Source organism: Myxine glutinosa, chromosome 4, assembly GCF_964187855.1.
Source record: "Myxine glutinosa chromosome 4, kmMyxGlut1.1, whole genome shotgun sequence".
Taxonomy (NCBI): domain Eukaryota; kingdom Metazoa; phylum Chordata; class Myxini; order Myxiniformes; family Myxinidae; genus Myxine; species Myxine glutinosa.
Window position 1 is genome coordinate 56,551,240 of NC_136264.1, and position 22,229 is coordinate 56,573,468.

The following is a 22,229-nucleotide window of genomic DNA, read 5'->3' on the forward strand; positions in this document are numbered from 1 at the left end:
CGTCAACCAAGCCCCCCGCCCGACCATCCGCCGCCACGCCACCTACCACCCCCACACGAATCACCAGGGGTCGTTTCGGCCGGGTCATCAAGACCCCCCTCAAACTGACTCTCCCGGTGCAAGTTAATTCTGGGGGGGGGGGGGGGGCGCATGTAGCTGTTACCGGAAGCATACACAATCACCTTGCACCAGCCGATGACGCAACCGGCGAGCGGTTACTCCTCAGTCACATTTGCTCTACGGCTAGGATACGGCGGCCGTACCCCCCCCTAAATTGACAGAAACGTGCGGCGGCCACAGAGTTTCTGAGGTGGCCTCAGGGTGGCCCTAGGGCATATGGCTATCTTTTACAGGCCGTAGGGGTCTCCGTGGAATTATAGCTTTTTTATAACTATAATTATAACTATAACTATAAGTTATAATTATAACTATAAGTATAATTGTAACTTTTTTCATTTCTAGGTTGGCCGTAGCAATTCGACAAGCCGTAGCCATGACGTAGATGTGTTCCACGTCGACTGTACGTAGGGCGTACGGTGGGCTTGCGTTATTCGTGCGGCTGCCGTAGGCTCTTATCAATGAAAAATGAATTTTCAGGGCAGCAATCAGGTAATCTTGCTCTCGATGCACCCGCCTCAGCTGCATGCGCAGGTAGCCCAGCCTCTGCCATTGAGGAACAACCAGCGCCATCTGTATATAACCTGGTCCACAATCTATATGACAGATATGAGATATGATATACATATGAAAAAGAACTGGTATATTTGGGGCGTGGTCGCCCAGGCCTTTGGCCTTGGGTATGGTAAACATGCGCCCCATGCCACTCGTTACCGTCCGTCTGGCCGCACGTTCACCTTAGGGCCCCCTTGCGGTCGCCTTGCGGGCACCTTGAGGCTACCTTGCGTCTGCCTTGAAAATTCTATGGCTGCCGCAGGGACGCCCTAAGGTAACTGTGCGACATCAAATCAAAGACCGTACGGCACCCCCACGTTTTCGGTCTCCACAATTTCTAAATACCCCGTGCGGCTACCCGAAAAATAAAAACATATGTGACTGCTACATTGTGTGACCGTGGAAATACTGTGGCTGCCCTATAATTGCTAGTGGCCGTAGATTTTTTAGACCCTACGGCCGCCGAGCCAAATGTGACTGAAGCATTACTTGTCCAGACTCGCCCGGACGTGTCCAGACTGGCCTTTCCCAGGCGAACACTTGACTTGCATACGACGCCCGGTTGAGAGGCGTGGCTTACCTATTTGCATACCACGCCCTGCCTGAGAGGCGTAGCTTTTGTGTGTTGAACGGGACTTATAAATTGCCGCCCGTTCGATCGGCTGATTCAGTGCTTTTGAGTTCTTTCGAGTGAGCTGGAAATAAATAGCTGTGAAACTTCATTCCAGGCGTCGTCCATTTTGTCCGACTTTATCGTGCGAGCATAGCTCCCACACCTGGCTTATTCATGAGTGTGAAAGGTAAAATGCATGCTCCTTTGGCTCCTAATAACTGTCGTGAAACCTTTTCCCCTCCTGATAATCATATTATTCCCTTCCAAGACCACCCTTAATTATTTTTTAATATTTCAGCATCGCCAGTTTGCTGAGATACACCTTATCGTGTTCTCACTCCATCGGATGACTCACAGCATGCCGTTTCTGTGAATAGATCGAGCTTTATTGGGAGTTCACGCAAAACACTCCAAGCTTAAGGAAATCAAAGAGCCCAACAAGGAAGAAGATCATGAATTGGACAAAAAGCACAACCGAGCATGCGCGGGACGGCGCCAGACTACGTCACGTCCTTTGCACTAAACCAACAACAACAAATACTGGAGCATCACATTTTATTGTTGACCCATGCTCAGCTGTTGCAATATTTATTACATTTGTTCACTTATATTTGTTCATTTAATCCATTCCTGAGGTACCAAAGCAAATCAGCTGGAGCTTTCTTTATTTCAAGAAAACGAGTCTCTCGAAGCCACAACCTGCAGACTTCTCTTCAAAATCTGTTGCACTTTCTGCTATTGTCTTTGCCGTGAAAACAATACCCAGAACGAGAAAACTGCAGCAGCAACTATCGCTCCCACACCGCGGTCAGCCTGCAGGGGGCAGGGAAGACAAAATGTAAAAAACATTCGCACCATGAAGTGACAGAATCCACACTTTGGTTTCAACCTTTGGTTTCAACTTTGAAATAAATGTTAGCTCTTTCACGAGCCTCGATTCAGTATACAAAACAAAACAAAAAAAAACTACTCGCACATACCTATTTTAAAACATCGGGGCAATACCCCTGGCGCTCACCTGGTATAATAAACAGTATACTGCACCGACTAAGGGTATTGGTTCACGAGTTATCAGGTGACCACTATATTCGTCATGTGTGTGCGTCTGTCTGTGTGTGTGTCTGTGTGTGTCTCTCTGTGTGTGTCTGTCTGTCCGCAGCATAACTACCCGATGATATCATCCGATCTTGATGAAACTTGAGTGGGAGGTTGATATCATGATCTAGTTGTGTCCTGCCTGGAGTGGGCGTATTGCGCCCATTGTGGGCGGTGCCACGCCCGAAAAAGATGTCTTTTTAGGGGGTAATCGAGTTCAAGCTACATCTTCTCCGAGGGGTTTGGTGGAATCTGACAGGGGTTTCGGTATTTGGTTAGGCCAATGTCATGTGTCCAGCCCCACGGAGCTCGATTTTTCTTTTTTTTCCATTTTTTCATTTCATTTTTCACCGAATTTTCGGTATTGTGTAGCTAACTAACCTCACAACTGATTATACATTATTTTCTATCTCATTTCAAGGTCAGTAACCGTTTTGACATTTCCGGTGCTGGCCTGTCCGGGTCTGTTTCGGTTATAGTCCGTCCTTAGTCATTGAATACCGCTCGCTCGTGAACCATCGCCGTCTCCTGACTTGTTTTAAACCAATTTCAATGGTTGCTAGGAGACAGGGCAGCATTTAAAATCATACTAACATAATCATAAGGCTTTAAACAAACAAAGAAAAATATACCTATTTGGGGGGGTAACCCTCTCCTCCCCCAACCCCATATACCTCCTAAGCCCACAATATTTCGAATGCTCTGAACAAACATTGGTACATCATGGGTGATTAAAGTTATGTGTCTATTTTGGGGGGCAACACCAAACCCCCCTGCCCCCCCCCCCCCACCCTTGACGGACGGACGGACAACGCGCCATCGCATAAGCTCCCCTGAACTTTGTTCCAGGTGAACTGAAAACCCTGCAACCGATTCATTGTCTCGAGGATAGGTTATAACAGAGTTAGGGAACAAATAGTCCAGTCAAAGTAGTGGCTTGACCCACCACTAATTGCAACAGAATGTTTTTCACTCCCATGCATTTCAGGAATGTCCCCTAAACACCATACTAAAAGTATACCAAAATATATTTGGCAGAAAGGCGTCAAATTTGCATAATATGCAAATTAGCTGCCGCCATGAGGAAAAAATCAATTTTCCACAGTAATTCTGTCTCAAAGTATCCAATCATGAGAAATTAAGTAGGTAGACCCATATTTTCAAGGTTGATGATTATGAAAATTTCATTTCTGGATCAATTATATGCAAACAATTCAATGAAGTATACAAATTAGATGCCACCGTTATTCAAAAAAAAAATTCTGCCAGAACTCTCTATCTCTTGAAACAATCTTGACAAGTGAAATGTGTATACCCATATTTTCAAGATAAGGGAATATGATAAGTCCATTTCTGGATGAATTACCAGTTCTTGGATGTCACTCGTCATCGAGTTCCAGTCTTGATGAGTTAGCACAACTCAAACCTTTACACTCTCCACACATCCATGAGCAGTCAAGGCCATGCTTCTTGCATGTACATTTAGTGGTGCTGCACCCCGCCTTGCGGTTACATCTGAAGATCTCAGTAGGTTTGCACTGGGAGTAACTGACCCTCGCTGATCTTCCATCCCCATTCATCTGGTTTCAATTGTCCAACATTTCCTTTCCACTCCTGAATTTGGAAGTACACTCTCAGATTGTGAAACAATGTAGCCGCAGATGTTGGTGGCAAGTTCTGGGCCTCAACATATTTGGTACTTTTTGCAACCTTCTCACAGAAACGGTTGTATCGTAGGCATCAATACTGTTGCGGATCCCGTGTTTGTCGACGTACTAAGGAGAGTTTATTACCCCGCTCCCCCTCAAAATCCAGGTCCACTGAGGCCGCCGACCACGACTAATCTCGTGATTGATGGATTGTTAAGCAATTCCGATCGCCAACCTCACAGCCACGCGCCGAAGAGTTTGCTGGTCAAATAATCCCAAATACCTTCAAGACACGCGGCCGAAGAAACCGGGGATCGAACCCTCGTTTCCCACACTTTATTGTGTGCCGAGCGGATTGGCGCGGTGTGGAAAGTGGCGTTACCTGACGTGATTTACGGACCTGATTCAAGCCAAATTCGGTCTCGGATGATGCTAGGCCAATGGAGAAAAAAGGTACCCGAACAGGTTTGAAAGTAACAAAATGTACAGCCTTTTATTTAGAAGGCACAGTGAAAAAGACGAATGTGCAACCGTACGAATTCCTTACCTATAATAAACCCTACAGGCGCCTTCACACACTCACACACACAGGGGAATGACACACTGGTTATTCTCGTACTGATGTACGTGCTGGGATTGACTCGATGGTGGCCACTTGGTCTGGTGTGCGCAATGTGCAGCTCGATCCTCGATCCAGATGTGCAGCCTAGATGAGGTAAGGTACGAAGGACAAACCGCCGCCTCGAAGTCAGCACGGACGAACTTCAGCACAGGTTGGACAAGCTGCAACGCAGGCAGGGCTATATTCAGCGCAGGTGGAACGACCAGCTTCGAGATGAGTCGCGGGAGGGGCCAACGCTTGCAGGTCCACCAGATCAGAGCGAGAGATCGGCGAAGAGCGATGGGTGTCGGGCGTTGACGCAAAAAGCAAGAGCCATGTCGCCGGTGAAGCAAAATCAAGAGGCTGGAAATGCGATGGGTGGGGGTTTTATCAGACCCGAAAAGCTTCCAGAATGTTGCACAGCCTCCCATTTGCTGAGGTTAGTCACGTGCTGGCCTTCAATCCCTCCTCCCCCAATGAAGGTTTCAGTCCTCCTTCCCTCTTTCATTTGGGGAGGTTTCACAACCCATTGGTCGCTTGCTGGTGACGTGCCCCCGACCCCTCATTGGTCACGTGGGCCTGTTCTTTTGGCCACGCCTTCCTGCACATTAAAATGTCCTCCCTTAACCACACGAAGGTTTGAAATCCTGCCTACTCTCAACGCATATTGCTCTGGATTATTACACAATGGGAAGGGGCTAATCTTTACATTCAATAAGAAATAACTAACTACTGCAGGCTACATGTTGTCGTGCAATTAACAAAAGGGGGTTTGCCTTTATGGCAAAATCACAAAAATACTTTCATCTTGATTTCCATTGTACATGCACACAAGGGCCTTCTCCCCTGCTGCAACTATATTGTTGCGAATATGGAATTTGGCCTCCATATCCGCTTGTAAATATTCCCCTATTTCCCCTATTTTCTCCAATACTCCCCAACTTTCCCCAGTCCCCCATTCCCTAGTCCCATTGCATGTAAATAACAATCAGTAGAGCCGACCTTCCCCTTATTCCCCCATTAAATGTCGTGCCCAGGTCCACCGCACCACACGTAGACAACTTTCGGACATCTTCCTAGTTATTCTTAATCTATGTCAGTTAAGGCCTCGTTTCCATTAATTATGACTCTTCGTTGCACCAGAATGTGATTATATGGCACCAGTAGTGAGTTTAGGACCTTTCCCATACCTCCTCCCATCTTCTTCCCCAAACAACAACAATAACAACAACTACAACAACAATTACAACAACAACAGAGGAGATGGCGGCGGAGCGGGGGAGGATGCGTCCTCACACCGGCTCGATTAGCTCCAGACCATGCGCTCCACGGGGTTACCACGAAGGGGCGCCTTGTCAGCTCCTCGTCAAGGGCGGAGCCTGGTAAACCCCCCGCACGCACCCAATGAGAAGCAACGTGCCGATTCCACGAGGCGGAGCTAACGAGCCGAGGGCGTGTCACTCCCCGCCGGATATACGCGGCCCCGCGCCGGATGTGACGTCAGATGCGCCTCAGCTTGGAGACTGGAGAGAGAAGCCACCGCCACCCCCAGCGCGACGATACCTCCCCGCATCTCTGGACCGGACCGAGTCGATTCTGCCTTGAGCCAAGAGTGCACCTTGAGCCATCGCGACCTGCCTTTCCTTTTCATCAACCCCCGTGTGAGTCAGCATTTTGTCCCGTGTGTCTGTCGTCTGTCCGGGGTTAATATAAGAGTGTGTCTAAGTGCCTGTCTTCCTGTAATATACCTCTAGCCCCTGTAATCTAACCTTTTCCGTACGAATATACTTGAGAATCGAAACGTTGGTGTCGTATTGTGTGATTGTAATCCAGCCGGGTGTCCTCTTTTTCTTATTGAGCCAGCGTAGCGCGACTTCGTCAACGTCGAGTATAGTCGGGTAATTTGTGCGGACACGACGGCCATTCCGCTCGGCCCACTTTAACATCAAAGTCGTGTCTGTAACAATTGGTGTCGGGAGTGAGATTCGAGGCCCGACCAAATTTTGGAAAAAAAAAAAAAACGAATAGAGGAAAAAAAAAAATTTGGTCAAAATTTGGAGCGGCCGAAATTTGTTTTGTTTTACGAAACTCGAATTTTGCAAGTCGCGCTATGGCGGATCAAGACGGCTGGGGTCCGGTAAAGGAGAGTGAGGTAGGGTCGATCCAGGACCAAAATGAGGGACAGGAGGAGAGCGAAGCAGTGAGGGCGGCAGGCTCGCAAAATAGCGCCGTCACGCACGAAGAAGCGGGCGCGCAAAATGGCGCCTCGCTGATCACCGCGCCAGCGACCGTGGCAGCGCCCCCGATGGATTGGGGCCCTTTTTTTATACAAATGAAGGCCCTTATGGCCCAGAATAGTGAGCGATTGGAGGGCCGGATGGATGCTCAGGGTGAGCGATTGGAGGACCAAATGGGGGTAATGGGGAACCGGATGGATGCTCAGGGTGAGCGATTGGAGGGCCAAATGAGGGGTACCGGTGAGGGATTAGAAAAGAAATTTGAGGGGTTAGACAACGGGATAAAAGAAGTAAAGAATGGGTTAACGGGGGTAGAAAACAGAATGGCCGCTCAAGAGAATCAGATAGAGGGAGTGAAACATGGGTTAACGGGGGTAGAAAACAGAATGGCCGCTCAAGAGAATCAAATAGAGGGAGTGAAAAATGGGTTAGAGGGGTTAGAAAACAGTATGGAAGGCAAATTGAGGGACATGAGGGACCAAGCGGAAAGGGAAGTTAAACAAATGGAGCAGCAGATAGAGGGGGTCAGAATGGGGGTAGAAACCAAACTGGATGCTCACAGGGAGGAAATGGAGCAGATGAGGGTGGCATCTGGGCAGGAGATGCAAGTGATGGGAGAAGAGATCAGAAGAGGAGTGAGTGAGGAGGTCGGAGGAGTGCGCGAGGAGGTGAGGCACTGTGAGGAGCACATGGAAAAGGAGGTGAGAAAGGCGACTGTAAAGTTACAAGGGGGCATAGAGGACCTGACGCAAGAGGTGGAGCAGCTGACGGTGGGACAGACGGAGTTAGTGGAGCAGGTTCAAAGGAACACTGCGGTATTAGGAGGTTTAAAGGCGACACAGAAAGAACTCAAAGATGACTTGGTAGCGACGAAGAGGGAATGTCAGATGGTACGTGAGGGACTGACAACGAGGTTGGACGAGGTGATAGAGGTAATGGAGACGAAGGACCGGCAGGTGAGGACGCACATGGAAACGGTCAAGGTAGCCTTGGAGGACGAGCTTGAGGAGACATACCGGGGAATAAAAGAGGTGAGGCACAAATTAGAAGAAGTGGAAGAAGGGGTGAGCGAAATTAAGAAGCGACGGAGAGGGGATAACAAAGAGATAAAAGAGGAGATGAAAGAATTGGTCCAAAGTCTGTGTTTGGATCGTGATGATGTGCTCATTAACCGGATGAGGGATTCGCAGGTGATGGAGGAGAAGCGAAGAGGAAGAGGACCCGGTGTAAGTGGTGACCAATATGGTCGTGCGTATGATGCGCCAGGGGATTTAAGAAGCTTGGGGATTGGTTTGGATCCGGGTGTTCGTGAAAGGCCGTTGGTGAAGTGTGCGACAGGGCTGGTGTGCGAAAAAGGAGGTGTGCGAGAAAGTCCGACTCTGGGGTGTGTGAGGAAAAAGTGCGTGCCAAGGAGTGAGGGTGCTGGCGAGAGTGAGTCGGTCGTAGCGCGTGTGCGAGGGGGCACATGGAAGCGCGGTGTGGTGAGTGTTACAGAGGATGTGACGGGAGAGTGTGCGCGAGGAAGGTGTGTGACGGACAGGTGCATGGGGAAAGAGTGCGCTGTCAAAGGCAAGGAAGAATGCACACCTGTGGTGAGTGTTACAGAGGGTGTAACGGGAGAGTGTGCGCGAGAAAGGTGTGTGACGGACAGGTGCATGAGGAAAGAGTGCGCTGTCAGAAGTAAGGAAGAGTGTCCACCTGTGGTGAGTGTTACAGAGGGTGTAACGGGAGAGTGTGCGCGAGAAAGGTGTGTGACGGACAGGTGCACGAGGAAAGAGTGCGCTGTCAAGAGTAAGGGTGAGTGCGTTGTCAGGAATGGAGGTGAAAGTAGTGAGAGTGACATGGAGCGTGAGTTAGTTGTGACAGGTGAGCGAGGATGTACACCTGGGATGGAAGGATGCACACCTGGAATGGTAGAGCGTGAGTGGGAATGCACGCTGGACTTGGTGGTGAGGCACGTGGTTGGGTGTGCGAATGAGGGCACACCTGTGATTGTCACAGAGGAGGTGACCGAGGAGGGGGCGCGAAGCGGTGTATTGGTGAGGTGTGCGACCAACGAATGTGTGCCAAAGTGTTCGGTGGTCAGGTGTGTGACCAAGGCTGTGAGTGGAATGGGTGTACCTGGGTGTGTAAGGAAGGGTACGAGGAGCATGGGCACAGCTGGATGTGTGAGCAAGGAACGGGATGCGGGGTGTAAGCAAGCAGGTGAAGCATCGACGGTGACCGGGTTAAAGGTTAGGTCGACTTTTAGCCGAAGCAGGCCCTCGGTGCGTGCCGGGCCTCGCTTTGAACGGCCGCGTCCAGGCTCCACTAGGCGGAGCTGGCAGCCCGATAGAAAGGGTCGTTATGGCGACCACGTTTTGTTGAGACGTGCCGGCAGGTCGAGATCGGGACATTGGATGGCTCCACGCCGAGGTGATGCGTGGGATCTCGGCCCGGGTAAGCCCCCGTCCCTGCCCCGAATGCCGGACGCATCCACCCGCTGGCACAGAACAACCAGCATCCATTGCTTGGCTTTACGAAGCCGGGCTTTGGACAGGGATTGGCGCACCGAGAGGTATTAGTGAGTCGACTGGGTGATGAGGTTAGTGTTTTGGACCCAAAATTGGAGAAAAACAAAATTTGATGATTGGCAGGAGTGATTGGCAGATGATGGGCAGTGATTGGCAAATTTTTAATTTGTTGAAATTTGATGTGCAAAATTGGTAGTGAGAGACCCCCGATGTGGTGGGATGGCAAATCCACCATCCTTCCCATGTGGGGCAAAGGAGCTATAGTTTATGGGGTGTATGGCAGTGAAAACTAGCCCGGGTGGGTTAGGTTATATTGTAGGGATCTAGAAGAGATTGACATTAGGTAACGTTAAGGTTAGTTAGTGACTGATACCTGTAGTGGGGACGCAGGTAGATTAGTGTGGATGATAATGACGTGGGAGCGCAATAGTTTAAAGGGACGACTGGGAAGCGCAAGTTTCAGAAGGGAGTAGTTAGCTGAGATGATGCCGTGTGTGTGAGGATTGAACAGGTGAGAATTGGACAGGTGTGATTGCACAGGTGTGCAACTGGACAGGTGTGTGGAGCAGTGTATGAGTAGTGAGTGTGTGGATCAGCGCGAATGCGCTTGGGGAGAGAAGGGTGCAGGTGGCACCAGGTGTGAGAGCACAGGGTGCAAGTACAGGTGTGTGGAGAGAGTTGGAGTAAGTGGTATGGAGTGGTGTGCGTGGTGCGAAGGTGTGGATGGGGGAAGAGTGGACCCCTTTCACGAGTACCCGGGGCGGGTAGTGTAAGTGTTAGGTAGAGGGTACAGGTAAATTGTGGTTGGATATTGGCATTTGTGGTGCGGTTGCAGAATGGTGTTGTGAATGGGTGCATTAGTGTGGTGGAAATGGCTGGGCGTGTAGCCTGTTAGTGTGTGTAGTTGGTTGGGCACTCCACCACTGTGAGGATGTCGGCCAGGTGAGGCCGCAGGTGGGCTCTGGGAGCCGGTAGTTGTGAGTGGGTGCCTGAGGATCCCGGGTGTGGATCGGGCAGCCCAGTGCCAGAGAGGGCACGGAGTGGGGAGAGAGCCAGAGGGCCTTCCCCTGGTAGTTAGGTTAGGGTAAGGAGCAGGTAAGCTCGGAGGCAACTGCAGTGGTGGAGGTGTGCAGGTGGGTAGACCCACTGGGAGAGGTACACGTCGCAGCCCAGAAATTGTACGAGGGCACCGGGAGATGAATCGGGGGAGTGAGACCCCAAATTGAAGAGCACCACAGTTTGGCCAATGGGAATTGGTTTTTAGAACCCATAGTGTAAGAGGGCCAATGGTTTGGCCGGAGAAAGACCCCGGGTAGTGTAAAGTTGTTAAAGTCATTTAGGAAATAGTTAGGATTGATGAACCTGTCGCACCATACGCAGCCACTTACCTGTGGTGATGATGATGACTCCACACCTGTGTTTTCTTTGTTTTGTTGCAGGAGATGAATCGCTGTGTGGATTTGTGAGACGCATCACGACGTGGATGAGACATTGGAGTGATTCCATCTCTCCCTCCCTAGGAGGGACTGATGATGAATTGGTGATGGCAAATTATGATGTTGAGTTGGAGATGGCAAATTTTGATGAGAGTTGAAAATGGCAAATTTGATTGGTTAGGAGGGAGAGAAGACGAATTTGGTATATGGGAGGAACGGGGAAGACAGTAGGGATGTTTGTTGATTTGTAAAGTAGATGTTTATGGGTAGTGTTGTGTTGTGTGGATACAGTAAGGGGTAAGGGAGGGGCCATGTAGGTTACCTGGTGGGGGGGCGTACGATAGGAACGTACCTGTCTCACCTGGTTCCCATGTGCCCCCAGTGTGCATCACCTTACATTGCGTGCACTTTTGCGCCCTTACCACCTTACTCACTTGTTTCTTCTTTTGTCTCCCACCTCCGAGGATCTGGCTTTGGGGTAGAGAGAGAGGAGAGAGAGGTGCTGGCTGCGCAGTTGTGGGCCTGCACTTTCGCTGTTTGCTGCCGGGATCGATACACCATATGGACCGCAATGTTTGTGGCCACCCACAATGGACCGCAGTTCGTTTGCGGCCAAGCACCACCCGGGGATGGACCTATGGGTCAACGTGGCACCTATGCCATACAGGTGAACCACTTTTAGTTGACACCAAGTGCACCACAAGAAGAGCAAGAGACACCTGCAGGGTTAGGGGTTGTCGCATTTATTTTTAATCATTGAACAATGGTGACTGCACCGATTGGTGGTGGGGTGGTGCTTTTGATGCTCGGGAAGGGTGCTCTGCACGTTATTAAAGGCCGTCGGCCACAGAGCACTCGTGGGTTGGTGTATCGATGCTGGCAAGCGCGCTCTCTCTATGCATAACATCTGCATGTGTTCCTCCAAAAACAGGTCCTGGATCGTAGTGTAAATAGCAGCATAGTCTTGTAAATAATGCTCCCTACCGGCTGTATGTGTAGTTTGCGAATTCTTTCCGGATTCGGTTATCCTGTGGGTGTGTTTCTGAGAGGAGAAGGGTGCAACGTCGCAGGGGGACATATTTACTCATTTGTGAATATCTGTAAAACTGTCGCACTCAGGGTAGAGTTAATAGTAGAGGGAACTACATTGCGTGCCACACTAAAGTAGGTAAAAATTTATCGGGTCGGGACGCCCCGAGGGTAGAGAAGGGTGCAATGTTGCGAATATGGAATTTGGCCTCCATATCCGCTTGTAAATATTCCCCTATTTCCCCTATTTTCTCCAATACTCCCCAACTTTCCCCAGTCCCCCATTCCCTAGTCCCATTGCATGTAAATAACAATCAGTAGAGCCGACCTTCCCCTTATTCCCCCATTAAATGTCGTGCCCAGGTCCACCGCACCACACGTAGACAACTTTCGGACATCTTCCTAGTTATTCTTAATCTATGTCAGTTAAGGCCTCGTTTCCATTAATTATGACTCTTCGTTGCACCAGAATGTGATTATATGGCACCAGTAGTGAGTTTAGGACCTTTCCCATACCTCCTCCCATCTTCTTCCCCAAACAACAACAATAACAACAACTACAACAACAATTACAACAACAACAGAGGAGATGGCGGCGGAGCGGGGGAGGATGCGTCCTCACACCGGCTCGATTAGCTCCAGACCATGCGCTCCACGGGGTTACCACGAAGGGGCGCCTTGTCAGCTCCTCGTCAAGGGCGGAGCCTGGTAAACCCCCCGCACGCACCCATTGAGAAGCAACGTGCCGATTCCACGAGGCGGAGCTAACGAGCCGAGGGCGTGTCACTCCCCGCCGGATATACGCGGCCCCGCGCCGGATGTGACGTCAGATGCGCCTCAGCTTGGAGACTGGAGAGAGAAGCCACCGCCACCCCCAGCGCGACGATACCTCCCCGCATCTCTGGACCGGACCGAGTCGATTCTGCCTTGAGCCAAGAGTGCACCTTGAGCCATCGCGACCTGCCTTTCCTTTTCATCAACCCCCGTGTGAGTCAGCATTTTGTCCCGTGTGTCTGTCGTCTGTCCGGGGTTAATATAAGAGTGTGTCTAAGTGCCTGTCTTCCTGTAATATACCTCTAGCCCCTGTAATCTAACCTTTTCCGTACGAATATACTTGAGAATCGAAACGTTGGTGTCGTATTGTGTGATTGTAATCCAGCCGGGTGTCCTCTTTTTCTTATTGAGCCAGCGTAGCGCGACTTCGTCAACGTCGAGTATAGTCGGGTAATTTGTGCGGACACGACGGCCATTCCGCTCGGCCCACTTTAACATCAAAGTCGTGTCTGTAACAATATCATCCTTTGGTGAACAGGTCGGCATGTTTCATGAATTGGACGTTGTTTTATATGTGCTTCAGGGAAACAGCTTTGCCAATGCCATACGCACTGGATGTTGTGTCGCAGCCAAGCCGGGCATGTACAAATAGCATTCTGTCATAGATATTCATTCCCAAGGTCGTCTTGGTCTTTTTGATATTCCATACTCGAAATTTCTTTGCGTTAAGTTTTGGCTCAGGCTTGAAAAATATGTCCCTGCCTTGCATGTCGGCATGGTCGCAAAGAAGAATCAGTAGGTCTGTGTCGTCACCAACAAGAACTGTATATATTGTCTTTGCAGAATCCACTGCAGTCTGGACAATCAGCACATCAGCATCCCCATTGGCATGAATAGTCAGACATCCCGCCTTCTCTCGGGAGTCACTTAGGATGTACATGAAGCGTTGTTTGTTGATTGTGTTTGCGAGGAACTCGTTCTTCTTCAGCTTCAGGACTGTTTGACCAGTGAAAGTGACATTTGGTCCGATGCAACTTCCTACCAGTCTCCGATGTGTGGCATCCTTGATCGTGGGACCGTCCTCGTAGCCGTCGAAGACAATTGTTGCCTTCCCATACCTGCTTATCACATAAGTAATATATGTGTGACATATACTTTCGAAAGTTTGCCCAGATGACCATGGCAGACGTTGCATGAGGGCACCTCCATTAAACACATCGTGGACATCACCAGTTGGATCTGACTGATCATGTTTAACAAGTTCCCAAATTGCATCACCAAGCGCTGGTTTATTTGGCTTCCCAGGAAGACCTGAGGAGTCGAAGAGTGCTGGAGGATAACTACAGTCTACAGAGCTCATACTTGAACAAAGATGCTGGATCTTCTTGTGTTTCACTCGTGGCAATTACGCTGAGTCGTTGGAAAAGCAACTGTGGATCAACTTGCACTGAGTCTCCATCAATGACAACAGCTGTCTTTGACCCAAGTGTGACTGCTTCTTTTTTGCGTTGGAAAGAATAGTCATACACACTCTTCCCAACCATGGAATCTAGTGTAGTTTGCCGCACATATCTGGCGTTATCAACATTCGCTGTGTCATGTGCAGTAACGCCACTCAAAATACCATGTCGAGATGGTTCACTGTTGAAAGGGTTCCATTTATTGAAGGTTCCAAGCAGTTCATATATGTCTTTTACATCACATTGTTGTCTTGATTTGGAATTGTCCTTGTGCTGTTCACTGGTATCATAGGTCACACCTGTGAGCTCCTGCATGGCACAATTCACTTCAGCACAGGCTGGCATTGCCAGTAACCATATCAATCTCTGTATCTCGGCCATTCCTTTGCCTCTAGTTAAGCCACCACTGGTCTTCATACTCCTCCTGAGCGCTTGTTCTATCACAAGGTCGGTTGTTAGGCCAGCCCAATAACGTTCACTTCTTCTAACGACATGAAGTCCATTCATGAAACTCCTTTGCACTTCTGGGTGATTCTTGTCAAGTTGTTTCCTCATTTGAAGGTACAAGTACGCACACTTGGTGTACAGATTGTGCCCTGCTGCTGCAAAGTACAGAAGCATATCATGTACGGCCTGAAGGTGCAGCATCCAATTACCCATACGCTCTGCTTTTTTGAATTTCCTTAAGATCTCTACCATATCCATATATTGCAGCCATGGGCGGGCTGTTCGTAGATCATTCACAGAGTTCTTTTCTTCCTTCAGCTTCTCAGACATGCGCCTGAGAGCTTCTGAGGAGGACACCTCATCAGCAACACCTGGATCTACCATTAAGCGATCAAATAGTTCACCAGTTCAAACAAGTCTTTGTTTTGTTCTTGATCATTCTCCTCCTCCTCCTGGATGATGTCATCTTCCACAACCGGTTCCATCTGTTCATGTATCATGTCTGACTCTTCAGAATGATTCTCTGCTGTTCCCTCCACTTGGTCAATATCGGAATATGTTGGCAGGGGGCGGTTGTGTGCATTCGCTACCAGCATCGCATTGAGGGCAGAATCCACCAAGAGGTGTCCTTGTACAGCGCTTGAGATTGCCTTTCCGCTAAGCACATGCTTTACAGCATTTCCGGCATAAACGACTTCAAAGACTTCTTGTAGACCGCTTCCAGCCATAAGATGTCCGATAGCGCCTAAAAAGCTCATTTCCATGTGAAGGCCTCCGAGTCTCAAGACAATCGATTTTAAGTCACTGTCACTGGGCTCTGATTCTATTATCATCAAGGCTTTCCACCACAGTGGTTGGTCAAATGTAATCACTGGAGTGATGTTGTATCCCTTGGATTGTTCACACACATAACTAAGTGTTGAGAAGATACACGACATATCGCGAGGATCCATGTCGATCATAGGCAAGGATTGCACAGTTGATTTACCAGGAAACTGACCGTGATGAACTCCTTGCATCATTCCAGGCCATGCTGGCCTTCATGGACGAAGCATAAGTGACACTTCCCAGAGAAGGTCAATATTGTATGTGGGATCATTAACTTCCATCGCTCGTAGTTCTTTGCAAGTCAATTGATTCTTTCCCGTGTGCTGAGGTAATTTCCGGAAGAAGCTAATTTTCGTATTTAATATAAATGTATGCATATAATTCTTCCAAAATGTTTTACTCGTATGTATACACTAACCCTGAAAATTTGAGCCTCCTGGCCACCGCTAAACTCTTGTTATAGTAGAATATGCTCTTGTCAATGTTCATCAGTCACACCACAAATCCTTATTAGATACGGTACTCTGCAACAGAATCGAAAACATGCACAGAGTTAAACAGCAGTTTCATATAATGAGGATAGCTAATTGCATTTTTGCATAATTGTATGCATATAATTAATCCAAAAATGTGCTAATCATATCCAATGACCATGAAAATATGGCTATACACATTTCACTTGCCAAGATTGGGTCAAGAGAATTCTGGCAGAAATGTTTTTTTGAATAACGGTGGCATCTAATTTGCATACTTCATTGAATTGTATGCATATAATTGATCCAGAAATGAACTTTTCATAATTGTCCGCCGTCGCACCGCGGAGCGAAAGGGGGACGATGATTTTCCCCTCGGTCCGTGTGTGCGTCCGTCCGTCCATGCGTGTGTGCGTGCGTGCGTGCATGCATGCGTACGTGCGTGCATGCGTGCGTAAGCGAAGGACTGAATTCTAATTTTGGGTGGGTGCAACCTACGTCGAAATCTAAGATCGCCGCCGCCATGTGGGTCTGACGCCATGTATGTCTGAACCTTGTGAGCGGAATATCTTGAGAAATAAACGAACTACTAACTTATAATCTGTTATGTGGTTGTATCTACGCATAAGGGAGAACACTATTGAAAATTGGGTCTCCACGTCAAAATCCAAGATGGCCGCCACCATATATATGTCTGAACCTTGTGAGCGAAATATCTTGAAAAATATACGAACTTCTAACTTCTAATCTGGTGTGTGGGTGTATCTACGCATAAGGAATAAAGCTATTGAAAATTGGGTCGCCACGTCAAAATCCAAGATGGCCACCGCCATGTATGTCTGAACATTTTGAGCGGAATATCTTGAAAAATAAGCGAATGTACCAACTTATAATCTGTTATGTGGTTGTATCTACGCATAAGGAAGAAACCTGTTGAAAATTGGGTCGCCACGTCAAAATCCAAGATGGCCACCACCATATATATGTCTGAACCTTGTGAGCGAAATATCTTGAAAAATATACGAACTTCTAACTTCTAATCTGGTGTGTGGGTGTATCTACGCATAAGGAATAAAGCTATTGAAAATTGGGTCGCCACGTCAAAATCCAAGATGGCCACCGCCATGTATGTCTGAACATTTTGAGCGGAATATCTTGAAAAATAAGCGAATGTACCAACTTCTAATCTGGTGTGTGGGTGTACCTCGGCACATGGAAGAACGCTATTGAAAATTGGGTCGCCACGTCAAAATACAAGATGTTCGCCACCATATATACAGTCACGTGAAAAAGTAAGTACACCCCAAGTAAAGTTTTGACTTTTTCAACATATTTCAACATACAGCTAATTGATCTTCATTTCAACAATATTGATAGATAAAGGTGATATAATATACAAATATCATGAAACATTTACATTTTGTAGTCCATTGTATAATTTAAATAAACATAAATGCAAATTTCGCATGTGGAAAAAGTAAGTACACCCTTTGCTCTAATAGGAGGTATTGCCCCCTTTGGCAGAAACAACCTCAAGTCGGCATTTCTTAAAACTGTCTGCCAGTCTCTGACATCGACTGGGAGAAATTTTTGCCCACTCCTCCATGCAGAATTATTTCAGCTGTGCGATGCTTGAGGGGTTTCTTGCATGCACAGCTCGTTTCAACCCCCCCACAACATCTCGATGGGATTTAGATCCGGGCTGTGACTTGGCCGTTCCAGAACGCTCCATTTATTTCTTTTCAGCCATTCCTTGGTGGATTTACTGGATGTTTATTGTCATTGTCATGTTGCAAGGTCCACCTTCGGTTGAGCTTTATCTTGCCGACAGATGGCCTCACATTATCCTCAAGCACCCTCTGGTACAATGAAGAATTCATAGTGGATTCTATGATGGTGAGCTGCCCAGGCCCTGATGCAGCAAAGCTGCCCCAAACCATAATATTTCCACCACCATGCTTCACAGTTGGTATCAGGTTCTTGTGGTCAAATGCTGTGCATGCTGTGTTTGGTTTTTGCCAAACATGTCTTCTGGTACTGTGGCCAAATAGCTCTACCTTTGACTCATCTGTCCAGAGCACATTGTTCCAGAAGTGCTGGTCTTTGCCGAGGTGTTCATTGGCAAACTTTAGTCTTGCCCTGATGTTCTTTCTGGAATGCAAAGGTTTCCTCCTGGCACACCTCCCATGTAGATCAAATTTGTGCAGCCTCTGTCTAATGGTAGACTCGTGCACTTTGACATCAACAGTGGCAAGAGCTATCTGTGGGTCACGTGATGACATTTTGGGGGTTCTTAGAGACTTCTTTCAGCATCTTGCGGTCTGCTCTCAGGCTGAACTTGCTGGGGCGGCCTGGCCTGAACAAGTTGGCAGTTGCTTGGAATCTTCTCCACTTGTAGATGATCTTCCGGACAGTCGAATAATTGATTTCAAATTGTTTGGAGATCTTTTAAAATCCCTTCCCAGACTCGTAGGAATCTATAACCTTCTTTCTGAAGGCTCAGAGAGCTCTTTTGATCTAGGCATGGTGACGCCGCACACTTCAACAACGAAGAACAAACCAAACTAAATGTCTGAGGTTTAAATAAGACAGGTTCCTCCAAGATCCTCTCTAACGATGTTCTAATCATTTGAACCTGAGCTGGTGCACCTGATTCTAATTTTAGGTATTTGAAGTAGTGATAAATGTCGGGGTGTACTTACTTTTTCCACATGCGAAATTTGCATTTATGTTTATTTAAATTATATAATGGACGACAAAATGTAAATGTTTCATGATATTTGTATATTATATCACCTTTATCTATCAATATTGTTGAAATGAAGATCAAATAGCTGTATGTTGAAATATGTTGAAAAAGTCAAAACATTACATGAGGTGTACTTACTTTTTCACGTGACTGTATGTCTGAAACTTGTGAGCGAAATATCTTGAGAAATAAACGAACTACTAACTTATAATCTGTTATGTGGGTATATCTACGCATAAGGGAGAACACTATTGAAAATTGGGTCGCCACGTCAAAATCCAAGATGGCGCCTTCCACTTTGTCAACTCACATCACTTCATCGACGGGGGACCTAGGCGTAACTCTTGTCAACCCTGCTGGGGCGATATGGGTCTACCTACTTAATTTCTCATGATTGGATACCTAGATACAGAATTACTGTGGAAAATCGATTTTTTTCCTCATGGTGACAGCTAATTTGCATATTACGCAAATTTGACGCCTTTCTACCAAATATATTTTGGTATACTTTTAGTATGGTGTTTAGGGGACATTCCTGAAATGCATAGCAGTGAAAAACGTTCTGTTGCAATTAGTTGTGGGTCTAGCCATATAATTTGTTAGATTGACGACTAAAAACCGAGTTCGGGATGAGCATGTTCAGGGAAGGTTTTAAGTGTGTTTGACTGTCCAGAAGTGCAGTGGGAATGTATAATGACTTGACATCGTGGAGTAAGTTTGACATCATGTTGCAGGTTTGACAACATGGAGCATGCTTGACATCATGGAGCAGGTTTGACATCGTGGAGTATGCTTGACATCATGAAGCAGGTTTGACATCATGGAGCAGGTTTGACATCGTGGAGTAGGTTTGATATCGTGGAGTAGGCTTGACATCATGGAGCAAGTTTGAGATCGTGGAGTAGTTTTGACATCGTGTAGCAGGCTTGATATCATGGAGCAGGCTTGATATTGTGGAGAAGGTTTGACATCGTGGAGCAGGTTTGACATCGTGGAGCAGGTGTGACATCGTGGAGCAGGTTTGACATCGTGGAGCAGGCTTGATATCGTGGAGCAGGTTTGACATCGTGGAGCAGGTTTGATATCGTGGAGCAGGTTTGACATCGTGGAGTAGGCTTGATATCGTAGAGCAGGTTTGACATCATGGAGCAGTGTTTGACATCATGGAGCAGGTTTGACATCGTGGAGTAAGCTTCAAAGGCCAATTGTAAAGGCCAAAGGCCTAATAATATTGTGGAAGGATTGCGCAATGCAGAAGGGACACTCAAGGTGCATCTTGATTAACTGTCAGGTCGGCTGTGGGACGAGAATATCTCCTTTTTCTTCATTACTGACAATTTCATTTTCATTCTTCTGTTAAAAGACATTCCTTGTCTACCTTCTTCCCCCCTTTCAGGGCCTCCACATAATTTCATGGGGCAGAACTTTGTGTGTGTCTTGAGAAGGAAATAGAAGAGAGTGAGGAAGAAGGGGCGGTGAACTGGTGTGCGAAGAGGAGGGCGACTGGCAGGCAAAGAGGCATGGTCGGCGAGAGTGAAAAGTCGGGAATCAAAAGGCTAGGCAAGTGCCCAATTTTTCGGTGAATAACTCGCCTGGTAAGGTTCATGTAGGAGGGACCGGTGCGGAGTTGGTGAGGAAGTAGGCCTATGAGGGCCTGGTACATATGCATCAGATCTCAAAAATGGAAGAGCGCAGAAGTGTGTCGTGCTCGGCTAGTATTGACGGCCAAACCTGAAGAAAAGTGCGTTTCATTATGTTATAAGAATTGGAAGGGTAGCGCTGATCGATTGGTTCATGGAGTGTGAGGAAGCGACCCAAGGGGGAGAGAGGTAGGTGGTGAGGCACCATCTTTGGGATCTGCGGCTGAGATAAGACCGGTGAGAGTCATCTAAAACAGGCTATAATTCCTTCCCCCCTCATTCTCTTTCCATTACTCTTTTACCCCCCTTTTATTTGATACCACTGCAAAAATTATTTTGTTATTTTGCTTCACCTTCCCCCCCCCTTGGCATTAAAGAGAGATATCTGTTGGGGTGTTTGATTGTTGCGTCTGTCTTGCCCCTGCGCCTGTCTGTGCTGATTTCATTACTTATTTCTTTATTTCCACATGTCAATGGAACTTTTCTGTTGTTTTTTTTTGTGCATGGCTTGGTAGTGGAGTGGACTCCACTTGGTCGTGGAATTTTTCTCTAGTTTTTTTTTGAATGGCTTGGGAGTATATCCTGCAGTTTCGTTTATCCTGAGTGAAGGATATGTGTTCATTATTGAACTTGCATTGCATTGCTGGATCGGCATATATTTGCATATTGTGTATTGTTGAACAGGGCCGATCTCCTGTGTTTTGATTTATTCTGAGTAAGGGATCTGCATTCATTTTTGAACTTGCATTGCATTGCTGGACTAGCACACAACTGCATACTGTGTATCGGTGAGTGGGGGGTGGGGGGTGGGGGGGGTGTAAAATTGCGTTAGCACTCAGATAATCTCGCTCGGTCATATCTGGCTGCTTAAACGGCGCGAATCACCAACAGGGGACCCACCAACAGGAAACGTATTGACCTCCTAAGTACGTCAATTAGGATCTCCGGAGCAAAAGGCTATGCCGCGAGGACTCTCCCCAAGGGCAAGGTCGTAACACCGGACGTGTGAATCCAGCAGAAAATGAAGTTGTTCAATTGCCGGAATGTGTTGTTGTGATACATCCTTACCTGTTGAGAAACGGGCTCCTTATAGCGCAAATCGGTCACAAAGTGTTCACAGTTGTTTGAGAGGATGTTGTAGGAGAAGTCCTGACCAACTCGGGAGAGGGCTCTCTCCACAATCACTTTTGCTGGGAATGGTTTATAATCACGATCGTATTTATTGTTGATGCAATAGTGATCAACACCAACAACAATGTTCAATTTTTCTTTCTTCACAGTTGAGATCCCACTAGACACAGATCCTGAACTAGGAGAAGAGGAAGCCAGGCCTAAACCTGTTGGGAGAGATTAAGAGAAGAATCAATGTTGTCAATGTGTCTTCGACTTGAGTGATCAAAGCAATGGTCTAAAACAGTACACGCTCTGGACTTCTGGCCCAAAATATTCCTAAAACAATAAGTCGGCGTCAGTGGTGTTGTGCCAAATTTTGAAGTGTCGGACCTTTGCAAAAAAAACGACATTATCACCAGATCTCCGATCACATCAAGTTTTAACTTGATACTAACCATTTGAGATCCCCTAAGATGAGTGATAAATGAAATACTTATCTTTTACCATGATAATTAAAAGCTACACCCATGTTACCACACCACAGTGTGGTATGGCCAACCGGGTGGAGGTTTTTAGGAGATTCTTCACGGTTTATGTAGAGATTCTAAAAGATCTGAGAGATTCTAAAACACCGTTTTTAGGAGATTCTTTACCATTGAGTGATATGGCCAACCAGGTGGAGGTAAGCTCTCTACTGAGTGCCGTTCTAGTTTAACCCTGATTTGAGCTGCGCTCGCGGGTTAACAATGAATTCCTTACCATTGCCAGTCACGTGAACGACATCGCCATTGCCAATATAAATGGCCCAATGCTGATAACCTGGCCGAGAAATTTCTATAAGGTCTCCGGGCTCTGGATTTGGTGTCTGTTAATAAAATACACGCAAAGCATCAATCAGTG

At 47.4% G+C, this 22,229-nt stretch overlaps 1 protein-coding gene across 1 annotated transcript in view; it reads right to left on the reverse strand.

Annotated features, from left to right (window-relative positions):
- Positions 1 to 1,652: 1,652 nt before the first annotated feature.
- Positions 1,653 to 22,229, reverse strand: part of LOC137424661 (phospholipase A and acyltransferase 1-like) — a 21,225-nt gene continuing 648 nt past the window's right edge. The window contains exons 2-4 of the mRNA XM_068112355.2: positions 22,089 to 22,194; positions 21,285 to 21,553; positions 1,653 to 2,098 (exon numbers count right to left, since the gene is read on the reverse strand). Of these exons, the coding sequence (XP_067968456.2) occupies positions 2,021 to 2,098; positions 21,285 to 21,553; positions 22,089 to 22,194 (453 nt within the window). The 3' untranslated portion in view covers positions 1,653 to 2,020. The remainder of the gene's footprint in view (positions 2,099 to 21,284; positions 21,554 to 22,088; positions 22,195 to 22,229) is intronic.